Raw genomic sequence first — 18594 nt, 5'->3', positions numbered from 1 at the left:
ACGAAAACCAAACAATCTTGAAACGTTTTTTGTTAACCGTTGAAGCAGTTATCTATAAAACTGTTATTTTCACAATAAATAATTTTTCATCTACCGACCTTATGTAACTAGTATATGTATATTGTCTTAAAGGTCTACCTGTTATAACGATTTTTAATGACTAAAACTAGACTAAACTGCATTTCTCAGTTTAGTCTAGTTTTAGTCATTAAAAAGCTAGACTAAACTGAAAAGTAAAACAAATTATCAGAGATTAAGTATTCTGAGAAACAAGGAGATTGTATAAAGTCGTCTACATGCTTTTCTCTCATTTATTATTTCTTCCAATCCGAAAGAAGGTTGTTTTTGTACTGTTCAGTTAGAAAGTATAATACACTTACTGTGAATTGTGATACATCCTGTACCATGAGTTAGTAAAGTACAAATGATCTCTCAGATGTTTCAGTTTTCATAGCCTTACCATCTGATTTAGCGCATGCCCCATCGACAAATAAAAACGAATTTAAAAGTATATATAATACATGGCCTTTATGAAGTTAATGTGGTCAGAAATCAGTACTTATGTTATGTGCCGAAACCACGGGTACTCAATAGTTAAAAAAATGCTAACAATACTTCGCTAAAATAAACATTTCTCTACCGAACTCTAAAAATTCCGTAACTATATGTTTTTTCTGTTCTTCTAGCAGCAGACTATGTTACAAAGGAAAAATCCTTTTGCATAGTCGTTTCCAATTGATATTAGTATATTTATTTCTATAAGCGTAAAGAAATGTGTATAGAATAAGAAATTTTGCTGTCAAGTACAATCTTTGATCTCCTCAAAGAGAACTATTACAAATTGCAGACGACAAACACTGTCGCTTGCTTTCTCCACAAACGATTTGTGTTATATTAGAATATACACTTCAGAATTCGTGGAGATAGTCAGAGAAATCATGGACTTTGAGATTTTACCCGACTACCGAAGAAATAGTGATATATGTTTTATATTATTTCTAAATTCATTAATATTATTACCGTAGTATGTGCTTACATGACGACGCTGTAAAAATAAATAGATGATAGATTAGATTATATTTTTTTTTAATTAGTAAAAACATCGTAGCTTGTATAAGTTCATTTGTTACTCCTGTTTAGAGTATATGGTCAGGTGTACAGATATTTAGCACTTTGTCAGTTACAACGTTATCTATTTAAGAATTTTAGAAGTAATATTGGAAAAGCGGTTCCGAAATGTTTACACGTTGGTGAGGGCAACTATTCGATGTATACGTCATATTTTTTTTTAAAGAATTCTTATCTAGCGCACTTCCTCTACCTTTTCAGGTAATTGATAAAGGACCTACGCTCGATCTCAGGCGTCTGGTTTCCGACGTTCCAAGTTATCTATCGAGTCGTTATGTCACGAATTTATGGTACTCGTTCTTAAGTTTCAAACTGCTCTATAAAATGTACCTATACTAAACAAATACTGACTATGACTCTACTATACGATGTGATATCTGCGTAGTAAATATGCGGAAATCGTGTCACTGCTCTGTCGACGTGAAGTGTAGTATAAGAACCATTGCTTGTTAACGACCCCGTACCAATATACGTTTGTTATTTTGTGCAAACTAGTTTAGCATTGAACTTGTCCTGTGAACTGGGTCATGGTACGTAGCCGACTGTTACACACGCCAGTTATAATGGGCTCACGAGTTGCAAACCATCATAGTTTGATTTAATTTTGATTAGCAGCTGTTAAATTATAATGAATTTATTCCCGTATGCCTAAAAAGTTGCTTTTTCCCATAATGTGATAATTGACAGAATTTCGTCACACTTATATTTATTTATTTTAAAGCAAATTAAATCATCGGAATTTTAAAATCCCTATCTGTTCTTGCGATGTTATATGGCTTTCATGAATTAGGGTTAGAATAATCCTGTGTTAAGTGAGTACATGGTTTATCTGTGTACCAAATTTCATTTAAATATATGTACCTATTAGCATTACGTATAAAATAATTATGTTCATATTTCAAGCAATATGACTGGAATTTGATAGAAATGGGAGAATGAAAATATGGCTGGTTGTTAATACTAATATGAAAAATAAATTTAAGTTTGTGCTGCGATGAGATGAGAAATAAAATGTCGCCACAGGTTTTCACGGGACAAGTAGAGATGATCCAGTACCAAGGCCTCTATCATTCTTTTGGTTATATACATCAGTTCTATTGTTGAGACGTTATATGACAATGATACCTTATGTTTATCACTGTAATTATTTAGTTAAAAAATAACTACAATAAACAAATCATGTTTTCCTACAAATGGTTGTTATGCGGCTTAACTAAGAGTTAATTACACAATTTTTCTCAGTCCGCTAACATCCGCAATCACACCACGTGTAGATCCAGAGATAAGTTTTTCTCGTCTTTAGTTCGTCATTAGGGTATTTCAGAACTACGTTAAGATTAATAATATTGACGTTTGTATTTTTTCACAAAAACAACGTTTTGGTACAGAAAATGGTACAAACATTAGACGGCTTCACAAGTCTATTAGTAGCGTAAGATGAATTAAGGTTAGATTGTGTAAGTAAGACACCTACTTCTTTTTTAACGATTTTACAAATAATAATAAAAAAATATTTAATCCATTCCATTAATAATATTCACAAAAAAAATAACAATAAGCATCTTGTAAGTATAATAATATAAGAGAATGGAACGGAACCTGTGCTAGGTAAACCTGTGTTACAGTATTCCCCCCCCCATACTTGGTTCATGGGTAATCAGCCAATTTAGAACTTATATTAGAATTAGTGAAATTTAGACTAGACAACGAAGTAATATGTTTGTGTGGGGGAGGGGGGAGGGAGGGGGATATGGAAATAAAGCATATTACTCACCTTATAGTTAGTCGCCATCAACAGGATATAAACGGGCATTATTTTATTAGCCGATGGTTACGGAGAAACAGATAAATTGACTCTGTAAGATTCAATCTACACTTAATCATACTGCAATTTCGAAGAATAACACGCATTATATGATTTTACATCTGATCGGTCAGGCGTTTCCAGAAAAATTTGAACAAGGAAATAATTATAATTTGAAATGTGTATTTAAATATATATAAATCACAACTATTTTTTTAAATATAAGTAACTAGCTACTCGACCCGGCTTCGCCCGGGTGTACATGTATTATATATATAAACGTTCCTCTAGAATCACTCTATCTATTAAAAAAACCGCTTCAAAGTCCGTTGCGTAGTTTTAAAGATTTAAGCATATATAAGGCCGGATAGACAGGGACAGCGACTTTGTTTTATACTATGTAATGATAATGTAACCTTTTCTTTAAAACCTGCTTTACTTTGAATGATAAATTATTGATGTTTGAGTAACTATCAGTCACTATACTTTCATTAGTTGAATATATATGTCATATATTTATTCTTAATATTAATGTGTAGGTAGCAGCTATAACTTACAAATTTCATTAGTAATTTGATTGAGTTATTATATGAGGTTTGAACTTAACCCAAATAACCGTCTCTTGTGTCCGGATTACTGTGCCGTCACGTTCGACCCGAATCGCTCGTAATTAATCATTTGGTGTGGTTATCGTTCGGGGACATAGATAAATTACAATTGTGGATTGAATGAATTCTTTACGACATACGTCGAGATATTTTACAACTTTTGTTTAAAAGTTCTGATAATTGCCATCCTTTTGTAATTCGCCTTTAAAATCTACTATTGCCTTTTTTTATATGATCATACCTAATAGATACCTAATAAACATTATAATGTTTATTAGGTAACCATTATTAGGTAGGTAAACATTATTACAGAACAGTTGATACTGTTCTGTAACAATGTTTATTAGGCAATCATATGTTAAAAAATTAATACTTTTTTTATTATTGCATTAATATGCAGTAAGTCGGCGTTGCAGTAAACATCTTGTAGTACTTGTTTTACAATTAACCCTACGCTATAGAATATTTTGCAATTTTTATTTTGCAGTTCACGTAATTTAATAGTAATACTTGAGTGTGATACTCACAAACTCAAGTATTACTATATTCATTGCTTAGTCTATTTAAATTCTACGTATTCTGTGTTTATTGTCGTGCTAACAAATGTTAGCTAACTTTAGTTTATGGATATGATTTCAGTGGTAGATGATGAATATAGATTTAGATATAAACATATTGATATTTAAACGTTCGTTTTATTTTATAATTCCAGTCGAATCTAAGATATCGAATACCAAGTAGGAAAATTCTGTTCCTGAAACAAAGACTCTTAATATAGAGTATAAAAATATGAGTATTCAAAATATATTGAGAAATAGAGCGGGCAGTATCCAAAAAGACCTCAACATATATAATATGCTGTAATAACTACAGATAGAGACGAATATAAATATTATGGCTATATTTTAATAAGACATTGCAAGTCTTATTAATTACAGTTGAAAACTTTATTACAAACTTTCACCCATCTTTAAATAACCTGAATTTTTCCGAGACCTTTTGCTTGTCGCGATCCATTATAAAGCTTGCGTAAAAGCCAACTTGGTAAATGATGGTTTGCAAATTTTGTCATAGAATTTGGTAAATGCCTACTTGTCGTTTGCCGGGAATACTTGTAGACGGAAATTAGCTACGAAATCAGATTTAAAAGTGAATTATTGCTTTTATGTGTTGATTTTTGGACGGGCTTGGCTAGGGCCTCTCTCAAGTTTTGCAACGCCAACCTTTTCATCAAGCTTGATTTATGAGAGTATGGGTAGGTAAATATATAAATTTGCTGTGTCCGCCTATACTTTTGTTTTTGCCGTTTTAATGCCTCATAAGTGTAAAACTTCTAAATTTTAATTAAAAAAGAAAAACTAAATAAATTATCCGAACAGCTACAGTTGTTTTAGTACGAGATGGGGCCTGACCTACACTCTCTATCGGGCTAAAGTTAACGGAGGCGCAGTAGTTATGTAACTACATTAGAATGGGATCATTACTATCGATTAGATAGAGAGTATTCAAAATCAGCTACAGTAAGCTTAATATTTGTAAATGTTATTAATCGTGTGTACTAATTATTAAATACTACTGTTTCATCCCCAGGTCAAAGATATCTGCAATGAGCTTGAAGTACGGGTGTTGTGTCACAAGATCTTACAAAATGTATCAATACTCCTCGACGCTGATCGGGGCTCATTATTCCTTGTACAAGGCGAGAGAGCCGCATCGCCTCATCCACAAAATGGCAGGTCAGTCAAGTCAAGAATCAATGCTAGCAAATAAATATTGCTTTGTTTAACATCTAGTGAAATAAATTTATTCTAATCAATTTAACATCTAGTGAAATATAAATAAAAAAAATATATATATTAATTATTCATATAAACCTAAAAGTCATTTTCAAAATGATATTGAAATTTTATCAAAAACTTTGAGGGCTTTGTAAGAGGTAAGCTAAGAAACAGACAGAAGAAAACAGCGACCTTTGTTTGTACTGTATATATATATATATATATATATATATATATATATATTGACAGATTATAAACAATAGTATTTAATAAATTTGTGATCCGCTGGCAAACAACTAACGTAATCTATAATGGTTACTACGTATCTTTCTCTACGTAGTTTGACTTACACGCGTTATTATTTACGGGGCAAAATTTTCTTTGAAACATTAAAAAATATTTTATTAGGTAATTTTGTTATCATAATCTTAGTTATCAAACTAGAGTACATCATTCTTAGACACCATATGTCTATAAACAATTAATGATTAATAATAAATGTTAATAGCAATACACACTTTATAATACAGGATTAGAGAAAAGAAATATCATAAATCTTATTATTGTCAAGTTTTAGCAAAATTTATCACACAAAAGGTACTGAATAAAGCACCTTTTCCAGGCAGTAGTAGTGTGAAGGAATAATATGATAGGAAATATACTATTTATAGTTACATTTACGCGTTCAATATTACTTTTTTTCTTAAGTACAAGATGTAATATGTACATATAACTACAAACTTGGGTTATTCGCTTGACAAGGGTTTAGAAAACGTTCTTTACATTTAACACATACTGTACAATATATTGGCAACTTAAAATTGCAAATGATTTTGGAGGAAAATAAGTAATTTTTTCTACAGAAGGAAAGGAATAAATACCCGATTCTTATCGAGTATTTATTTCTCTCCTTCTGCCTGATTGTATGTAGAAATTGCTTAATCAAAGTAACTATTTTCCGTATTGTGTATAATATTATATCTAATTTCTGAGAGTGTTGAGTGATACAATGCCCTAATCTAGACCCCAAGGCTCCAGTAGAGCAGCAGCAAGCAGAGTCTGCCACAAGAAAACCTTTAAGTAAATTTATATTTTTGACTCACTTTTGTTAGAAATACTGAATTTAATATTGAAATAGAAATACAGAAGATAGCCAAATTTATTCGAGAATTGGAGGTAGGTTTTACTTCTGCCACATTGGGTTGTAAGATATTACGAAATTGGGCATGTCACTTCGTGCTTGCCATGTATCGTAGTAATAGAAGTGCGGTTAGTAGAGTATTACTCTAACTGTGACAAGAGTCACGTGGTATATTATGTAGTATTAAAACTAAATTTCACGATAACTATCTCAGGAGACTACAGAGCGCCATCTAGTTTCAAACTAAACAGAGCTCGTGTTAAAAGGACTAGATAACTGATATAAATTGCGATTGCTTAGCAATAAGAACGCCTTTTATATCAGTCAATGTATATTTTCTATTTTCGTTTTTTTGTTCTGTAATACAAAGAGTATGAATAAAAAAATAAATACAAAGTATTCTTTAAATACATACCTTTAATAATAATAAGTACGGCGGTGTGCTAAACCACTACACTCCGTGAGGTATGAACAGTTGTAATAACAAACGGCAAATTATAGATTAGCAGGTCCCTAAACAGGTTTCAATAATACTTCAATCTCAACTTAGATATCATACAATAAGGTACACAACATAAACACTACACACGTTTTTAATCTAAATGGCTTTGTACCATATCGCCTTAGTCACGTTTCTAGTCAATATGAAAACTGTATACAAACCGCTACTCTAAGGTCGACAGAGAAGTACAAACACTATTCTGACGCAATAAATAGCGATTACACGGTGACTTGCATACAAATGCAAATTTTCATTTCGATTTCATAGTCTCGCTGTCTTAGCTTTCTTCTTTTTATTGCTATAAATTAATCGGACAGACGACAGGCAACAAAGAAAGATAAACGGAAAGAAAATGACTTTTCTTTTGATAGGATATTTAATATATTGAGATCTAGATATTTTGACAGCCTTTGATGTTTTAGGCATATTTAAATTAAATTTACAGCGTCTTGTTAAAATATGTCATACAATCTAATTAATAGAAATGAAATTGGCACCCAGGGTTTCTTTCTTTTATGTTGAGTACAGGTGTACTTTGTAGTAAGTTTAAGTTTAACCATTGTGTGTTGACTTGTTTTATGGTAGTGAAATATGGAATGGAAATTGGTATTATTCAGTGGAGTAGTAAATACCTCCGTAATTGATGTTTCGTTTCGTGTTTGTAAGGATGAATTCTAGAAGAAAATGCGGAATTATCCTCAAGAAATAATTACGTTATGACTACGACCATCGGCAACGCAATTAGCCTGAAAGGGTTGAGTTTCATTATGAAAATTAATTTTCCATGTTTTCTTTGATGACTTTGAGTTATTAGGTCTCTGAGTAGGACAGTGTTTCAATTACTATAATTTTGAATTTCATGGATTAATTGTTAAAATAAATTATGGACGAATTAGGTACTTAGAACTTTAAGCGGATAACTGTAATCAATATATAATATAGTTAGATATAGTATAGTTATACTTGCATATATTTTTTGTTCTTTTTTAAAACTTCATTGTTAGTGTTTTTCTTTGGTTGTGACTCAGTTTTAGTAGAATAACTGTAATTAATGAGATAATTGAACTATTGATATTGTAAAAGTAAAATATTGTAAATATGTATATCTGTTACTTTATCACAGGTTTCTTATTAGTTAAAGTATTATTATATTATAATAGGTTACGTTAATGCATATGCTTCATTTTACCCAAACTTAAGCGACATTAAATTTTAGTATGAATATTGCTATAATAAGTATATCTTATAGTTACATAATAACTCATAGTCTTGCCATACAATAATTGACGTACCATAATTATAATTATTTTTATACGGTGACATGTAACGAAATTTTGAATAGGTGAGCTTGTTTTGTTGTCTTTTTTCTTTCCTCTTTTCGTTAATACACGTTTCAGTAACAGAACTATATCTATTTATTGGCAAGTCAATGTCCGTTAAGCGCTTTGTTTGCTTTTTCATAAGACCAGAATTATATTATACAGGAATAAAACACAAATGCTATAAGACTTCCAACATGTAAAGGTACTGCTGACACTTTACTGCAGCCTACCACGTAAACAGTAAAAAGTGTAATAAAAGCGGGCCATATGACTAAATGTGACATATAACCACAAATGTTCTGGAACTATTCATTCATTCTAAAAAAACAGCATAAACATGTTATGAGCATATATATATATTAGATATATATATATAAGTATATATAGTTTACGTATAACAGGTGTAATCTGTCGTCATTAAAAAAAATCTAACAATGGTCAAGTTTCCAGTTGAGTCAATATCAATTGAATTTAGTGAGACTATGTCCACATTAATCTATGTTGACACTTATTCGTATTCATTTAATGAATCATACATATTTGTTATTCATTATTTTCAAACCGGTTTTAAAAGGAGAGGTCCCCAAATTATGGACTTTTTATTATATTTCTATTTGTTAATGATTATATTTGTAATGAATAACATTTTCCTCCGGTTTTGGTTGCATAATTTTGTCGAGCTGAATTGTTTTTTTAGAGTGTTGTGAGGAGGAAAATTTTGGCTACATTACCATATTAAACATATTTTTGAAAATATACAGAATAGTTATAAATTATAATATATAGATAAATATATAAAATGAATTCTGTTTGAATTTAGAAATATATTTATAGGTTAATTACCCAATCCTAAATGTATACAAGACTTAATAAACAAATAACTGGAATCTTTTTAACCTCAAAGGGATGTGTTATGCCAGTCGTTATTTTATTTTACTTTTCGTGATCCAGACATACCATACACGGTGAGTGATGCTTGAAATTTTTTATGAGTGCTTTTCCAACGGGCACGGGTAGGGTGTAAAGGTTTTAATCCACAAAAACCTTGATAGCAAAAATAAAAATTCCATTCCATTTAATGAAATAAGAAGTATCCATTTCGATCATATTATTATTTATTTATTTACATATTCGGTGCAATAAGTAAACCTACAAAAGAAAAATGAATGAACAGGAAATGACGTTACGTTGTGGTTTCATCAGCCAGGAAAAAACAAATTTCTCTTTTGGCGAACCAGACTTTTTGGGCTATTATATAGACTTTCCTCATTCATTATTGACCATGAGAGTAGGGGAAAAAACTATAGTCCACTTGAAAACATAGGAGACACTATACAGGTAAGTTTAGTCCTTAGAGGTTTTTACCTACATAAACGATTTTTCTTTGATTATACTTATGTATTTGTTACATCTTGTGTAAGTTAACGATTTCTCAGACTATCAGAATATTTTAATGTAGGTGTCGCCAGTGTTTCTATTAGCTAGAAGTTTTGTACCCACAGTTATAATATTAGATAAAGTCTATAAAGTCGTTGATAATGTATGTTGTCCATAAAACACACCATAATGGAACCGAGTTTGCTTTTTATGACTTTGAAATGTGCGCATTAAAATTATTAGTATGCGTAAACTTATTCTAGTCATGCTCTGATGTTGAACCTATATAACTCGTAATTAACCTATTTAAAAATATTGGTATTCATGTAAATTTTATTAGTTCATATAGCGAACATAATGAGAAATACGTGTTGTGTATAAAAATATGTGTACATACGTAGAGTATCGGTTTATTCAGGTTACGCGTGGGTAATCAAGGAATATGATGAAATGCAAAAAGGAAAACCTGTTAAGTGGCTACTCTCACCCTAAAACTTTCAACTTCTTAGATAGAATTTTTTAAATACAAACGTTTACTTCTGTAAGGAATGTTGTTTCAAAAATCGCTTCTTTTGGGAATGATATTTCAAAAATCTCTTGTAATTTATTGTGTAAACTAAGAACAATGCAAATGTTCTTAACTTTTACATAGTTCTTAACTTAATAGATTATATTCGTCGATCATCAGAAACTACTGAACTTGAAGCTTTAGTAGTAGTTACTGCTATTGGTTGAGGGGAAAAAGATAAGAAAAATTGGTTCTCTAATCTCAAAAAATGTAATATAATGATTCACATATTAAAAGATACCCTTTCACACAGTATTTTTCTACAAATAACTGCCTTTGGGAATGACAATATTGGTAACACACACGCCTCGCTTTATAATTTCGATTTGCTCCCATGAGGGAGCAATAAAATCGAGGAAAACATACATATTAAATGTGTACACGGTCTTATCTGTCGCAGTCACTGAATTGTGTATCGAGGACGTGATAATGTTCTGTGGCTCCACTATTTTATATGATTTCGATTTGTTTTGAAACTAGATGCGTCAAGTCTTACTTCAAAAACATGTAATTCATTCTAGTCATTTATATTTCAAATAGCTGTACATAAATTTTATTGTTATTCTTTTTAGCGTAAATTCATTCATGATTGAGTCTTATTGACAAAGCTACGTAGTAAATAAGGAACAAGGATAAGAAAGATGGATTGCCTTGTAATTTAGTTGTCTTCTGATGTAATTTAATAAAAAAATAGTTGTCTTAAAAACGTAGGTAAGGAAATAATATGAAGAAGAAAAACCACTACATAACCTATGTGGTTGTAGCCTACTCACGCATAAACGAAATATCTATTTTGGAAAGTATACATTATATCCTGAGTACATAAAAACAATCGCTCCTAAGAATTTCTTTCAGTTCTTGTCACTGACGGGCCTCGGTTGCGAACTCGGAAAAAAGGATGAGCAAAATAGCTCTATAGCTCTCGGTGCTACAGGTTTATAAGACGTTGCCATTCCATAGAACTAAGGTATCATGAGGCTTTATTGAGGAGTTTGGACTATTAGTGGGTGAACACCAATATGTGTACCTACCATGGGAATTATATGGGGACTTCATGACCATAGTGCCGCTGTATTTCATGTATGCGACGATTATTATAATTTTCCATTAGGTGGGTCGTCGTTACCGCTCCTGTTACATAAAAAATTATTGTCCACGATCAAATTCGTTCGAAATTGTTCGATGCAGACGAATGTTTACTTATACAATTCTACTCATGCGAAAGGGCGAGCGAATAAATCCGACATACTGTTCCATGACATGGGAACATCACGCAACACTTTCCGCACAATTTATTTTGTTTTGAGAATCCTTTATCTCCTAACTGAGGAGCAAATTGTAGTCGCAACAACACGAGGTTCGGTATTTGTAAACGTTTATGCTTCATGAACACAAGTTTAGTGATCATGGTACGCGCTTTGTAGCATTAGATGTAATAAATAAATAACAAATTTTGTAATACAATACCAATGCGGCAAAATTGACTCTTTTGCATTATGAATTGTGAAAGTGTAAATTGGCATTGTAATATATTTGGATAAATATACATATTTTATGGTACATTACAATTAATTTATATATATTATAAAGAGGGAAAATTTTATATTTGTTTGTACGTTTAATTTTTACACCTGTGGACTGCTACTATGAGAGAATACTATGCCCTGTATTTTATGTAAAATAATAATTAGAGATTCTTGCAATTATTGTATCCGCGCGAAATCAGGACAAGTCTCTATTACTAAATAAATTAATACCTCATCGACAATGCATTAAGCACTGCAGACTGTGTACAGGACAAGTGTTTTGTTCATCACAACGGTGGTATGGATTAGAATAAATGCCATCTTCACTGCAGTGATTGTAATTAAATTAATGTAAGATATTAGATTTCACGGATTAGTCTATCAGGATTGAGAATGAGAATTGTTTTTCGAAATAGTTGTAAAAATATTCGGAGCACCTATTAAAATTTAGGGATACTCTATCAAATCATTGTATTCTACAACTTTACTATATCTTTAATTGTTGGGCTTGTACCAACCAAGGCCGCATATGTTCAGTATTTATATAGTATATTTTCCCCTCGCCAGGGTAGGCAAGACAAGACAGGGCCGACCGCCACAATCTGTCTTAGGTTACACGCTCGATTTCACCATTATAATGATATATCCCAGTTAAGTGTGAGCGAGTCATCACTATTCCAATGTCATAACGGATATTTATTCTATGCTGATGTGAAGAATATTCGATTCAGAACTTTGATTGTGCTCTTACATCTATAAAAGCAAAAACTCGTTTTATATTCATAGGTACACACGATTGACTGAAATCGATTTCGGTCGTAACAACTGAATACAATCAATTCTGTTTCTTGTTTATTTTCATTCAAGTTGGGAACAAGATTTTTATAAACATACTGGATAAGTAAACAATTTTTGTTATATAAGTCGATAACAATTACATTTGTTTGTTGTGGACCAATTAAACTCAAGAAAACAAATATAGTATAAGGTGTTTCAAAGTATACGTGTCCCTAATTTCTTACGTAGGGTATTTAAATTTTATATTACAAGTATACACTTTCATTTTAATACTAGCTTTTGTTCGCGGCTTCGCTCGCGTTAATTTATCCCTTTAGGGGTGGAATTTATCAAAATCCTTTCTTAGAGGCTGCCTACGTCATAGTAGCTTTATGCATGTCAAATCATGCAAAATCTCAGCCCGATTGGTTTAAAATTGACAAAGTTTCATATAAACTTTAATCCCCTATTTTATCCCCTTGGGGGTAGAATTAATCAAAATCATTTTCAGCGGATGCCTACGTCATAACATCTACCTACATGCCAAATTTCACCCCGATCCGTCCAGTGGTTTGGGCTGTGCGTTGATAGATCACTATGTCAGTTAACTTTGAGTTATATATATTTATTTCTATTATTTTTAATTAAACTAGACACTTATTAGTATTGAACCTACTACAGTATTAGACACTGTTATTTTAAAATTTCTGTGTTTTCGAAGTAAAATAAGATACTCAATATTAACCCACTACTAGATTAGAATCTGTACAGTAAGAGGAGCATATTATCTAATTTTGGTACGCTGTCGGTTTCATATTTTCCTCTTGCACTGATAGCGTGTTTTGTATCTCTAATATATTCTTATGACGTCCTGAGCATGAAAGGTTTTGTTAACACATGCCCTTTGAGTCACCAACTAAAATACACGAATATTACTATGTCTGTGGTCGAATACCACAAAGTACATTACATAGAACCTGCCCTTGATGTAACTAAGATATAAATATTAAATAAGATATCTTCGTAGAATTAATTCTATATTCTCGACTCCCAAACTCCGAAACTTGGGGGATAAGGGAAATCAAGTAGTTTGTACGTAAAAAATTTCGTAATTGAATAAATAAACTTTCCGAGACACCGTCTGTCTTGATATGTTATAGGTATTTAATATTACTCTCTGTACGTAAATTGTGACTATTCAAAAGTGCTTAAATTGAGTTTAATATATAATATTTACTTTATATACCGAATTCAAATTATGATTATTTTTTTTAATAACAAAATAATAATGAGATTATTAAATGTAAGGAAACTTTTAACTTTCATTGCCACGATCCGAATTCGAACTCGTATATTCGTGCTATGCGGAGCGAGTGATCATCTTGTCTGCATCCACTTTCAGATTCAGCATTCTTTATTCCTTGCCATGTCAAGTTAGTCTAATCTTATCACGGACACGTGTGCTACTTTCGGGTTTCCTCTTTTGTGTTCGTTTCGTACTTGATCTAATCTCGTAACCCCGCTCATCCATCTCACCATTCTCATTTCCGTTACATGCATGCGTTTCTCATCCGCCACTTTCGCTACCCAACATCCTGACCCTTATTTCCTTACTAATCCTTACATATATGTGTGTGAAAGCGAATTGTTTGCTACCTTTTAGCGCCTTAACAACTAAGCCAATCGTTATGAGATTTAGTATACTACATGTATACTAAATCTTATATTATTTGTGACGAATCTCATAGCATTTAAGACGGAAAAGGATGTATTATGTATTTTTTTAATAGTAACTGCTACTTCATAATACGACGCTAACTATATATTTGAAGTGAACCAAGAACATTACGTTACTATATGATGCTCGTGACTCCTTATATATTGCCATTCGGGACTAAGATGTCATGCCTCTGTACACTATATTTTCAACTTAAAGTATATATAGCGGTCAGCCCCGACTTGGTTTATGTGACTATCAGTACTTACTCATATTCATTGAATAACCGTATTATTGCACTGAGATCGTCTCCAGCCGAGACAAAAAACTTAATAGGGCAAAGAAAATCTTTATTGAAATTCTGCGAGTTCTTACAAATTCGGTAGCGTCGACAAGTCGTTTGGGATTTTTTATTGAGTTCCAAGGACCGAGGGAGATTACATACTTCAAGTTTGTAAAGCATATTGTGTTTTTAGTTAAACTTTGTAGATGTATGAGCATTCAGATTTGTTTACAAGGTCTCTCTTTATGAATAAAGTTATGACGAAATATGGGAAGCATTTATTTAGGTTTATGCTGAATTATGCTTGTATTAATATTATTCACGACTGTGTTGACCTCCTGAAAGTACGAGAAACATAATCGATTTGGCGAAAGCTCTTTCACTGTAACCGTACGAAGGTCAAATATGTAATTAGAATCAATATAAATCACATTACTTTCATTGTAATTGTGTTATTATTATGCTATTATTATATCTAACTCTAGATTTATCCAAAAAGATAAATATAAGTTAAAATGTAATCCATATTAATGTTATTAAAGCGAATGTATGTCTACCTGTCTTGCTGAATGGATCTTAATGTAATTTAACATAAACATAAAAGATTTTATCACAATAACGGATATTCAGTTCATCAAAAAAATGCGTACCAAGTAAGAGATCAGCAAGTAAAGGTATATACAGATAGTACGTAAACAAATAAAGTAATAAATAGTTTTAAAAATTAACTTACAATATATCTATTCATATATATTATTATTAAGGAATACAATATTATTTTGGTTTTCTATACATCTTTATAATAATTTTAGACTAAATGTATATATCCCCTAATTAGGTGCAAGTTTTTTTTATATATTTTTTTCATATTATGCTCATACCAAATTTATTATGCGAAACACAAGATTTTATCCAAACTTGATATAAACGTTAACCTTGTCCTTAGATACTTGATACATAAAAGATACAAAAGTCATACATGTTTTACTTCCACAATATTGACGTAGTATGCTATAGTGAACACATACTTACCATGTTTAGATTGTTATAGGAAACAAAGGATATTGCAATGTCATTGTGTTACGAAAAAGTGAAAACACTTATAGACCTATACAATTTTGACGACCTTCTTACTAGCTACCCTTCCTGTTATCGCACGGGAGCAATTATTTAAATGAAGCAAACTGCTTCATTTACGGTCATTTCTGTTGCTATTACTTTCTTTATTATTGACTATAATACAATTTAATAAGTTATAATACATATATATCAAATTAGTATATTATATGGGCTTCTTAATTTCCAATGAAACATTAATGAGTTGGCATGGATGGATGGATTCGATATAATGAAGTTCCATTTATTATAACATCCTAGTACATCGAACGTTATCTATACTAACTCATTATTATGCCGGATTAGTTTGAATTATTTTATTAGTTGTCGTTATGGTACAAGGTTAGTTATTATAGCGAATAAGGGAACAAAGGGAAGTACAGAATGTGGCGAAATCATAAAACAGAAAGATATTTATGCCAAATTTTTGTTTCTTTTATAAAATAGTCATAAACCAATATTCAATTACATGTAATAAATGAAGATTTTGGATAATATCCAGTATATTAGTTATTAGTATTAATAAATTCATTCATTTTATTTATTTAAACTTTAATTTTCCTATGAAGAAAATTGTTACTTATGTATTTGAGCAAGGAATTTCGTATATTTTGAACATAGAATTTAAAGGGGGAGGTAGAACAACAGTGGAGATATAGATGTATGTATGTTTTGTGTAATTTCATTAATTATAGTTTTGATGGCCTCGGTGGTCTATCGGTTTAGCTCACCGCTTTACTTCCGATGGCCGCGGGTTTGTTCCTTCACACGGTACAAACATACATATTTATAAGTACATTTATTAGTGTCGGTTTGGGTGTTTTCTGCATAGCTTGGGTGGTGCTGGGTGTGAGTCCCTAGATATTATTATTTTTTAATACGTCAGTCCACGTGGTTACTTGAAAATACATCATTATATAAGTTTTCCTTTAATTTAGATGCATGGTAATTTGTCAGATCTTCAACTCACTGCAGTCATAAAATGATAAATAGAATAGAATAGAAAATTATTTATTCAAGTAAACTTAAATTAAGCACATTTGAATAGTCATAACATTTTTTTTATCTACCACTCGTTCGGAAAGCTGTCTCATTACAAGAAGAACGAGCAAGAAACTTGTGTGTTGCTCTTTGAAATAATTCTTGTAAGTTTACATACATACAAGTCGAAACGTGTGAATACAAACTACCAACCAGCACAATTTTTTTTGGTCAAATATAAATATACAATAAGATTAAATCATATATATTATAAGGCGTAGTGATAAGAGCAGACCAGTCCCTACAAGCAGCACTCGTTCACGAGTATGACGGATGAGCCAGCCATCACTGCGCTCGACCTGATTTTAGGGAGGCCAATAACCCGGCCCACCACGCCACCACATGTCTGGACATTTTAGTGAGCATGACTACCTATTCCACTCGATCACGTCACAGCTACTTAAAATTACTATATGGTAGTTACAGTATACAAATATAATATCGGTTCCTTTAAATTAATATCAATCTGTTCTTGTATGTAATTTTGTATCTGCAAAAGTTTGTATTTGTTTTTGTTTGTATTTGTGTTTATATATGTTGTAAGTACGGCCAATTTAAAATAAAAAGTTTATTAAATCTGTATGTAAAACATTTTTTGAGGAAACCAATATATACCAACATATACAACAGTCAGTGTAAGTAAAAGATCACGAAATTTTATAGTGATCTAAACATCTGTAGAGAGAGATCTTGAAGTGATAGCATGACAAGACGTTTTATAAACCAAATGTAGTAAAAAAATATTTTACATATACTTTAAAGTAAAGACATACACTTACTAAAAATAAATAAAACAAAATAATCAATCAATTTTGTTTTATTTCTAATGTTTATTTTACACGTACTTTATAGTACTTACAACCATAGAGAATAATTTTGTGTTATTTCTACGAATATAAAAATATTGCTAAATTTAGATAAGTGACATAGTAGATATACATACATTAGTATTCTAGTACGCTAACACTATCACTAATAAATTCGTATAAAAAATTGGAAAGAGCACAAAACGAATTCCATTTATGACGCACATTCAGTTATCTTATTTCGTAGCAAGTACAGAAACGAAGTTACATGTGTAGTCGTCACTTAAGCATCCCGCCTGAGGGATTTTATTGAGTTTGAGTGTGCTCTTAAAGGCAGAATCTTGGGGAGTATAAGATTTAGCTGACGTCATTTTACGACTATTTCATTAATGTATTTTTTTAATAGTAGTTTTACTGTACTGTACACCCTGTTATCATTGGTTTTTTCTTTTGTATGTACTAATAAAGTATTGTTTTGTATGTTTGTGGGTTTAAGTTATTATGTACCAAACTGTAAGTTACTGTTTTCAACCGTTAATATTTATAGAGATAAACGTTAATATTTATAGAAATCTTACCTTTTTACCAAACTGGTAAGATAGTAAAGGAGTGGGTATACCAGCACTTTCAATTTCATTGCAAAATATGTAAAACGTATTTTAAACGTTTTACATATTTTGCAATGAAATTGAAAGGTTAATATGAGAATAAAAAATGAAAAAGTGACTACGAAACGTTAGGATTACATATAAAAACATTGATTAGTATTTATTGAAAAATAGTAACAGACAAACTAGTTATACTAAACAAACAAAATAGTTTGGCTATTTATTTAGTTCACATTGTGAATATAATAAAAAATGTATTTTTTAATCCTAAAGTTTGGTGATGTCTAGAGTATCAGAACGAATTTAGTTGATCTTTTTTTCAGGGTATATATAAGCCTACGGTATCACCACATATAAATAAAGCATTGGTTGCTTCTTAATTTTATTAATAAATATTGCTTTTCAATTTATTTCATAAAATAAATTTTTAAGGCTACAATGTTGGTATTTAATGTAATCTATTATATTTCTTTGTTTAAACAATTGGATATC

At 31.0% G+C, this 18594-nt stretch overlaps 1 protein-coding gene across 7 annotated transcripts in view; it reads left to right on the top strand.

Moving 5' to 3' along the window:
• Window positions 1-18594, top strand: part of LOC131851190 (dual 3',5'-cyclic-AMP and -GMP phosphodiesterase 11) — a 146849-nt gene that overhangs the window by 92861 nt on the left and 35394 nt on the right. For all 7 annotated transcript variants that reach the window (XM_059201643.1, XM_059201642.1, XM_059201641.1 and 4 more), the window contains one exon: window positions 5131-5276. In XM_059201643.1, coding sequence (XP_059057626.1) covers window positions 5131-5276 — 146 coding nt within the window. The remainder of the gene's footprint in view (window positions 1-5130; window positions 5277-18594) is intronic.

Source organism: Achroia grisella, unplaced genomic scaffold (assembly GCF_030625045.1).
Source record: "Achroia grisella isolate CSIRO2021 unplaced genomic scaffold, CSIRO_AGI_Agris_v1 utg782, whole genome shotgun sequence".
Classification (NCBI taxonomy): Eukaryota; Metazoa; Arthropoda; class Insecta; order Lepidoptera; family Pyralidae; genus Achroia; species Achroia grisella.
The sequence above is the reverse complement of the archived record's forward strand: the minus strand, read 5'-3'. Positions and strand labels throughout refer to the sequence as shown.